Genomic DNA, 9,542 nt, shown 5'->3' with positions numbered 1-9,542 from the left:
CAGAAACACCTATCCCTAATGAGCTGAGTTCTCACCTAATTGGCCCAGAGGTTGTCTCTTCTGTTAGAAATGAGTGTCCAAATGTGTCTAAGATTAGCCATTCTGTTGGCAATTTCCATATCCATGAACCCAAGGCCTCAAAATTCCTTAGGATGGCAACATGCAACCTAATTGACTTTGGCACCAGAATACTTAAAGTCTGTTCCAGACCAGAGGAAGTTCCTCATGAGATTAGTGACCTCCGCAATAATTGATTTAGGCAGAATAAACAAGCTAGACCAATAGTTAACCATGCTGTAAAGCACAGACTGAATAAGTTGAATCCTGTCAACATAAGAAAGGAAGTTGGAAGACCAATGACAAATTCTTCTAGTGATTCTTTCCACAAGACCTCTATAATCATCAGCCTTAAGCCTAGTGGAGAGAAGATGAACCCCCAAATATCTTATAGGTAGTGAACCACACTCAAAGCCAAGTATATCCATGGTGGCAGTGATAAGGGAGCTCTCCATCCCAGAAGCAAAAAAAAAGTACTCTTTGTGTAATTGATGCGCAGTCCTGATATGGTAGAAAAGTGGTCCAAAGCTTGCTTAAGGGTAGAGATAGAGGATAAGTCACCATATGAGAAGAGTAGCAAATCATCAGCACAAATGCAGGCTTCATATTGCTCCATCGTTGTGGATGGATCTTGTTGAATGGATAACGAATCGTTGTCGAAGAGGGGACCTCAGATCCTCTGTGAACAAATTAGTCCTCTCCACGGCCATCAACAGAATTTGGCAAGAATGCAACAGAATCTTCACAAGCCAAAGATGCTCACAGAATGCAATCTTTAGGCAAATCACAGACATGGTGCGCCAAAAGTTGCTATCTATTAAGGTTAAAGATTCACCCGTTGCTAGAAGGCTGATGCTAGATTAGGATTTGCCAGCGTTCATTCGTCCGCCACTTGAGCCATCAGATTTCGCGTCCTAGGGTTCTTGCCCTAAATTATCACACCGGAACGTGATCGCTTCAAGCGTTATGTTTTTGCCCTAGACATAAATAGTCTAGTTCACTTGTATTAGACTAGAAATGTCTTCGTCTTTTGGGTTCAGCCCTGTGTATATTTCTTTTGTTTTTTGTGGTTTGGCAGGTCCATCATTCGTGGACTCGGCCCAAGGTGGAGGGTTGAGGAGGTACCATCGCAATTTTTTTTATTTATAGTCCCTTCCTAAAATTGTTCCAATGTGTTTCTTTGGAATGTAAGCTTGCCGCAACTCTACTATCATATAACCTGTCCGCTAAGACTCAACATTAGACTAGGAGCTGAAGCATCAAGAGTTACTCTCTCTCTCTCACACACACACTTTTCCAAGCTCGCGGCAACGGAACATCACCACCATCAACTGCGGCTCCACTACTACCGGACCAAACCCTACTCCACATATACGAATTTCTATCTCAAGACACGGTTCTCACCCTCTAAACCCTACCCGAACCCACCAACTCCACACCTCCGACTACATCGACTCCTACGACGAAGACCACTTGAACTCCATCTTCGGTCGCATCGCCAATCAACACCACGAACACCAAAGCAACCGGTCATCCCCTACCTCCAAACCATTCATCGATTCGCTTCCAATCCTCAAATTTCTCGCTGTTTCTTCATCCATTTCTTGCCCTAGATCCTGCTCAATCAGTATGGATGACTTTAAATTTTATTCAGAGGTGAATCAATTGCCGTGAAAGCATGTTTTTCATCCAGATTGTATCGTTCCGTGGCTTAGTAGGAGCAATTCGTGTCCCTTGTGTCGGTACAAGTTACCGGCGGAGTTGAGATTGGGGGATGTGCATGTGGAGGGGTGGGGTGAGGATCAGGAGAGTGGTTTTCATGATGCAATGTTAAGGAATGGGTTTGTTCAGGCAAGGATGCGGTCGTCTTCGTCGTGTAACGGGCAGATTGGGAGTGGTTTGGAGGCGGCTGGAAATAGTGAGGACTCGGTTTCAAGCCCTTTGGTGCAAAGGAAGAGTGATGCTACAGTCTTTTTGGTATGTTTTCTTCGTGACCTTCTGTGTTTGATACTTGTATTAATTTTTTATATGAGAGATGACATTAGTGGAATACGATATATGGTTATGTGAAATTTCTAAGTGATTGTAGTTGTAAATCTTGGGTAGAAATTGAAAGAATTTTATGAATAATTTTATGTTGTAGTGATTGACTGTAGTTGAGCTTTTGGTTGAAATAACATGCAGTTAAAAGAATTTTATGTTGTATTTATGGTTAGGTTTGGGAACTACAGAATAGTTGGTATCTTTGATATGTTAACTAGAAGGATAACACGAATTCTCATCTATATCAACTGCATTGTTTAAACTTATCAGCAAAAAAAAAAAAAAAATGTATTGCCTTGTTTAAACCTAGGACATGGACAAGTCAGAATTTTTTTACTGAAACAGAGTCAATTTGTGATAGCAACAGTTGCTATTATGACAGAAAATTTTACTGAAAAAGAGTAAAGTTGTGATAGCAACAGTTGCTGTTATTTAGAAATAATAGATGGCACTAGAAACTGACCTAGTCATGCCCTATTATATTGGGCCAAGTGTTGAAGAGACGGTAGCTAGCTTGATGTTGATTTTCTAGGTCGATGTATTCTGGCGGAGCCAGGAATTTTAATTTGGGGGGTCAGATTCGTACTATGTAAATTAAATTTGAAAATATAAGCATATATGATAATATGATATTATTGTTGTTGTTGACATACACACAAATACTATAGTTTATCCTCTTTCCCATGCTCCTAGGACTCCTCAATGGAGATTGATATATAATTTTAGATATTTTTTGTAAACACCATTTTACAAAAAGGTTTGACAAAAAAAGGTTCATGCATTTTTATTAATCATGAGGGAATATTAGAGATTTTTATCTTCTTCGTCTTCTGTTTTTTTTTTTTTTCTCTCTATTGAATTAATATAATAATATGTTTAGGAGCACATATTATTACTGAATTTCTTCCAATTCCGAATTAATTACTATTTAGGGTTATTAACGAATTTTTTTTTGGGTGGGCGTGGGGGTGGGTGTCATGGTCATCCCTGGATGTACTGAAACTTCACTGGCCGCTGGTTCAGTCCAAAGCTATTCATTGAATCTGATATTCAGTTATCTTAAATTTCTAACAGCTTTTATATGTATGCTTGAATCGAATGGATTCGTTCACAATTTTACATAGTACTCCAATGTAGTGACTTAGCGTTGTGAATGGATCCATCTAAGAAAATAGTAGCCACCTCAAAAATGAACTTATGTGAAAACAATATTGTAAAGTAACTTATTTTTATTTATGGTTCCATTCAAGATGATGGGAGTTTTACACTAAAATTCTAAGTAGATTGGGAATGATATCATTGAAAGTCAAGAGATACCCAAATGGACCATAAGAGTATTCTTACATCACTTTTTAGAAGTTGAATATTATGATCGAGTTTCAAATCTTTGATTAAAATCTCAGGCACTTACCATAATTAGCAAAAAAATTAAATACAATAGTTGGGGTTTAGAATCGTGAAACGACTGAAATCTTCTGAATTGAATATCATATGATGACTAGAAGGTGAATGTCTTGCATTGATTTAATTGTTTTAATGTGCAGGTTCTGCATGTGGTCTCCATTATCATTTCTTTGCATTTGTTTCTGTTAGCTATATGGTTTTTTTATTTAAAGCAAAGTATGTCATAATGCCAAAGATCCATTGAGTCCTCTGCATTTTGTTGAGCTGATGAGTGTAGAACAGAGTTGCTTGCTTGATTTTACAACTGTGTGAGTTCTTGAGAAAAAATGTTTCTCTTACTCTGTATATTCTCCATAAATCATGTCCTTCAAGCTGTTCTTCATGTACCTTTATAACCTTTAATTACTATTGTTAGTTCACATGGCACAAACGTGTAACCCCATTTTTATTTGCTACAATACTAGCCCTAAAGGGTTTAATTTCAATTTTGTTGGCTAATTTAGACATGTCTTTTGGTTCGATCTAATGGAGTGTGTTAGGTCATTAGGACTTAGGATGACAAATTTTGTAGAACAAACCTGAGTCTGTATTTTGTTTTAATTTAGTTTTGAAACTGTTCAAAAGTTAGTTGGTGTTAGTTACCTCCCAAGGTCAAATATGAGATTCGTGATGTATTCAAGGGTATATTGGTAATCTTTGTCTACAAGGGTGTAAAGGTAAAGTGACACACTGATGCACTCACCAATTAGGGTTTGTGAATTGCATATCTAGGGTTTCGGTGTTTACGTTAATTCAATTAATCAGATTCCCTAAATTGCTAGAAACTTGCATGGAAAAGATTTTGGAAACTTCCTTAATGATGAACATGTTTAAGTTACACCTGCCGGAGAATTCGATAGATTGAGGTATGGATCAAAGCCTTCTGGAGAGATGTTGATAGATTGACATCAATATGTCAATCTTGATTGATCGAGCTTTTCTAGACAATAGTTTCCAACTTGGTTTTTAAACTTTGCAAAAACTTAACCTTTCTCTACTACTTTGCTGTCTATAAATGCATAATACTAGGGCAAACTTATAGAGATCTCTCATACACATAGAACAACATATTGAGAGCATATTTTGTGAGTTTTGAGTGCATCTCTATTTTGTTTTACATTTTTCATCTGCATGAGTTGGTGAATGTGACATCAATTGTTGCATACTCAAAAGATTATTTCAACGCTACTGTACAATCCAAAACCAGATTGACATCTGAGTGGTTGAGACAGATTTCACTAGATAAGTAGGTTCGTGAGGAGCAAACTCTGTTGATGAGCAGAAGAGCTGCCCGGAGACTTTTTAAGAGAAAATTTTTAGAGTATTCTATGCCAAGGAGGTAATTTAATGATCCTTGGGGTAGAGTCTGTCAACATAGGTTGTAAATCTTCTTTCCTGATAATGGATTTGGTTTGCTTGGTCCAGGTTCCGTCATTTTTCCCTTTTAGAATTTTCACGTAAAGATCTAGTGGCTACTGTTTATTATTGCTTTGGAATGCTTAAAGTTTTTACCGCATGCTAGCTTTTTAAGATTGAATTTCAGTTAATTCTGTTAAGGGGCGGAGCCAGGATTTGAAAATAGGGGGGCTAAAGAAAAAATTCAAGCAGAGAATTTACTAGGGGAAAAAAAAAATTTAAGCAAAGAAGATGAAAACGCCAAAAACAATACCACATCATGCCAAACAGCCCCTAGGTTTGCTTCAATATTCTAGTTCTAATTGGTTTGTAGGCTTGTTTTTTGGGCTGGGTCATTTATCATTTATGTTTTATTATGGATTGGGCAGCTTGGACTGGCCCGGGCTGGACTATAACTAATAGAAAATAAAAGTACTACTTATTATTATTATTTTTTTTCTTTTGGACCTGGGCTGTAGCCCAGGTTAGCCCACGGGGAGCTCCGCCCCTGATTCTGTTTTAATTTAAAAATTATTTAAAATACTTATAAAAAAAATTAAAAATTAGTTAAAACAGTTAATTAGTTTTACAAGATCTATTCACTCCCCTTTAGGTCTAAGTTAGTGACCTCATGTGACTCTCTGTCAAAGCCTTGGGTTCCGGTCTTACCAACTATATGAGTGGAGGTGCTATTCAAATTTCATCCTTTTGAATTGAAAATCTTCCTACTCACGAAGAAATTGATTTACCATCTGTGACATCTACCCGTTAATTCTCCGGACCCCAGTAGGTAGTGGTACCCCTCCCCTCTCTCTCTTATGTAGCCCTTTTGTGTCAAGTTGCCCCCCTATTCTATCCGGCATCCTATAAAGTAGCTACTGTCCCACTAACAGTGTCTGCTGCCCCACTCTCATCTCTAATCAAGAGTCAAAACTGCTTCAGGAGCAGGAGCAGAGGAGAGCACCAATGTTTAAAAAGTTTTGAGAGCCTCTCTTGAGTACACCGCGTTTATATTTGTACTTACTCTCCTTAATATATGATAATATTAACTTATTACGTATTATTTCTTTATCCAATTTCTTCAATAAGTCAAATCCAAAGAGTACATATAAATATATAAATGTAATTAGGGTTAAGTGCAAAAAATATGATGAAAAATAGCCGTTGGTGATGTCATTATTTTTCTGAAAATCCGAAAGTACCCTTTTTGTGTAACAAGAATGCCTCTACCAATTTTGTATATATTTGAACAGCGAATGGGTTTATTTGGATGTACTTGAAGACCTATCCAAGGAAATATTCTCTCTAATATTATTTTTCTCTTTCGAAAATATTTCTATGTTGCCACGATTTGTTTCCAAGAAAACATCATTTTTATTTTTTTATGATACTATATTTTATTTGGTATGTCGAGTGAGATTCTGGCATCTATACATCATTTTTATTTTTTTTAGAATATTATTTATTTCAATAAAGATATATATATATATATATATATATATATACATGATCTTTCTTGCAAATATTCTTTTCTAATTCTATAACTTCTATATATTTTCCTTCCACTCCTAGAACTCTCCTTCTATAAGAAAATATAATTACTCTCTAAATTTTTTCTCTCTTTAAAATTTCTGTGTTGTTGATAGTAAGTATCTCTCTCTAAAATAAAGCACCAAGCCCCAAGAAATTTCATAGCATCCGAAGAGAGCCAGAGAGCACAACTGGGAAGACGTTGCTTGACCTGCTCCAAAAAATCATCAATCCAATTCCAATCTCTTCAAGAAGATCAAGATAAAAAATTAAGAACCAGTTACAAATTTTCGGTATAAATAGATAGAAATCATAAAAAAAGGGATATATAAAAAATAGTGGAAAATTTAGATAGAAAATTACTTTTTGTATTCAGATGAGGTCACGTCAAAGCAATATTAGGAAGTTTGGATCAATTTTATAAGTATTTCATTTGTGTGGACTTGTTTAGTTTTTATCTGCAAATTTTTACATCTACATATTCCTTCGAATTTTAACTTTGAGCACGAATACGACATATCATTACTTACTACTTAAGCAACGTTGTCTCAATCATTTATAAATAGTTGGGTTTATTTATGTATATGGAATAAAAGATGCTGGTGGGTGCGTAGTTAAACAGTGGGTTTATTTTATGGACATATAGAGTATGGGTTTATTTTATGGCAGACGAAGATGGAAAATATGAATTTAAGGCTAATTTTGACATTTTACCTTTTGCTTCTTTTTTTTTTTTTTTTTGGTGTTTTTTGTTTTGCTAATGATAAAGTAAGGTTAATTTAGTAATTTTACTGTCAAAATTATGATTTGTCCTTATTTGCACAAATTGAAAAAAGTAGGGGGTTTTCCGAACAATAGGGGGGTAATTGCACATTTTTGTATATTATGAGGGGTTTTTTTGCACTAAACCCATGTAATTATTTATTATTGATTTAATGCAATAAAAAATAACGCGGTTAGTAAAAAATTCTGTGCAATAGTCGTATGAAAGAGTAGTTCAGTATTAAGTACCTTGATCTGAACACCCCTATGCTTGCTTGAAGTAAATGGAACAATTCCTTCCATGCGGATCTGCGAATTGCAGGCGAATTTGTTCTCAATCAGTTTATTTGCACACAAAGCTTGAGAGAAACCAATCCCTTAAGTAGTTCTGTGAGTAACGTGACTTGGATTAGAACCCTAGAGTTGATCACGTGTGATATTTAGGAAGCAGGAGATGAGAACTTTCCAACAATGCATGGTAGGTGTCAGTCTGATAAGTGCCAGGGTGCATGTAAGTGATTCACCTAAAATGATATTTCTAGCAACCCATTTGCACTAGTTTAAGCATTTCTTTGAAAATAATTGTAGCTTTTTGACCAAGACTATCTAAACTTTTTAACAATGCATGGATCCTGAGAATTGGAGTGTCAAGTTGAATTTTAGAAGTTTGTGGCGAGAAAAATGTTTTTGAAAAATTTTAAATTCATGAACACCAAGGCGGCAAGAAGAAATAGTTGTTGTGTGGGGACCTAGGCGTGTCATGGGTCCCACAGCAGCTGTGCGGCTCTTGTTTTGTTTTTGGTTTTACAACTTTATTTCCTAGTTTTTTTTCAATCTGGCCATTCGATCTTTTGTAAAATGTGACTCCTAGGTTTAGAAGGAATTCAGAAATTCTCTAGAATTGGTCTTTTAAGGTGGCAACTTTAAGGTGTTCAGGAAAGAAACCCTCTTAATCTAAACTTCTCTTTCCCCATTAAATTGACAATCAAATTGCATGGCTCTCAACCTTTGTGTTCTACCTAAAAGTAACCTAACTTTTAAATCCCCCATCAGTCTATGTATCACCAAACGCCTGGGAACCTCTTTTGAATTTATTCACCAAACTTCGACTGTTATAGGATTTTGATTGCCATAAGCCAAAAAAAATTTTAATTTTTTTCAGGGTTCAAAATGGAAGATTTAGTCTGTAACATGTTCAAAACTCAAAACATTAATTTAAAATTACTGGTGATGTTTAACGGCAATTGTAGAGCAGTGGTCAAATTGTAGGTATCGTGTCTAGAAGGAACGGGTGGGTTTGTTATTTGATTCTTATTTGAGAAGAAAATTGAAAGAATTACTACTGTTGCTTTGTTATTGTGTCGCCTTTTTTCTTCTTATGATTACATCTATTACCTGTATTTTATTTTTATTTTTATTTTGAGAGTATGATATTTACCATGATATGGGATAATAAAATTCACTCGCATGACTGTTTTGTTGGCTCTTCAATTTGCAGTATATGTACTGTCTCTTTGGAAAGTCTCTTCTGGTTAATTCACTTCAATTATCCCGAACAAGATGCAAATTTGGACCTGAAGACAACACTACTATCACTCTGCAGTCTGCATGGGTCTTTCTCTATAGTTGAGCAGCAGATAAAATTCGAATATAATTGATTCACCTCTGAATAAAATTCAAAGTCATCCATACAGATTGAGCAGGATCTAGGGCAAGAATTGGATGAAGAAACAGCAAAAAATTTGAGGATTGGTAGCGAATCGATGCAATCGACGATGGAGTTCAAGTGGTCTTCGTCGTCGATGTAGTTGGAGGTGTGGAATTGGTGGGTTCGGGTAGGGTTTGGAGGGTGAGAACCGTGTCTTGAGATAGAAATTCGTATATGTGGAGTAGGGTTTGGTCTGGTAGTGGCGGAGCCGCCGTTGATGGTGGTGATGGTGGAACGACAAGTAATGGTTATATTGACGTGTCTTTTACTTCTTGATTTCATGTGTGTACATATAAGTTATTGGAAAAGTCTTTTTAGCTATTTTAGCCATTTACGCTTTTGGATGTAAATGTCCTCTTCTAATATCAAATATAAAGAAATTTTTTCTTGCTCAGCTGTGTTGGAAATGTTTGAATTTATAATTTGCCCCAATGGATTAGGATGCCACTGCTTTACGATATATATATATATATATATATATATATAGCACAGTGAGGTTGTGCTCGTGCTTTAGGAACTTGTTTGCTTTAAAAGTGTTTCGAATGACCCGATTTGAGTATAAATAATCCCGAATATGTTTACAAGTGTCGGGAACAATGACATG

General features: G+C 35.9%; 1 protein-coding gene across 1 annotated transcript; it reads left to right on the top strand.

Annotated features, from left to right (window-relative positions):
* Positions 1-621: 621 nt before the first annotated feature.
* Positions 622-9,332, top strand: LOC132313928 (uncharacterized). The gene is made up of 3 exons (XM_059812864.1): positions 622-879; positions 1,735-2,034; positions 8,729-9,332. The coding sequence occupies exons 1-3, from the start codon at positions 622-624 to the stop codon at positions 8,858-8,860; spliced, it is 690 nt and encodes a 229-aa protein (XP_059668847.1). The 3' UTR covers positions 8,861-9,332.
* The last annotated feature ends 210 nt before the right edge of the window (positions 9,333-9,542 follow it).

This window comes from Cornus florida, unplaced genomic scaffold (assembly GCF_030987335.1).
Source record: "Cornus florida cultivar Cherokee Brave unplaced genomic scaffold, ASM3098733v1 CherokeeBrave_3.0.0_Hap2_Chr06, whole genome shotgun sequence".
NCBI lineage: Eukaryota > Viridiplantae > Streptophyta > Magnoliopsida > Cornales > Cornaceae > Cornus > Cornus florida.
Note: the sequence above shows the minus strand (reverse complement) of the source record. Positions and strands in the feature narration are given on the sequence as shown.

Bases quoted from the DNA above. Each gene is read 5' to 3' on its own strand.
- LOC132313928 (XM_059812864.1), top strand. From the start codon at position 622: ATGAGAAGAGTAGCAAATCATCAGCACAAATGCAGGCTTCATATTGCT. The intron at 880-1,734 runs GTTAAAGATTCA...TTGCCGTGAAAG, and splicing joins AAAAGTTGCTATCTATTAAG to CATGTTTTTCATCCAGATTG. The intron at 2,035-8,728 runs GTATGTTTTCTT...TTCAATTTGCAG, and splicing joins GTGATGCTACAGTCTTTTTG to TATATGTACTGTCTCTTTGG.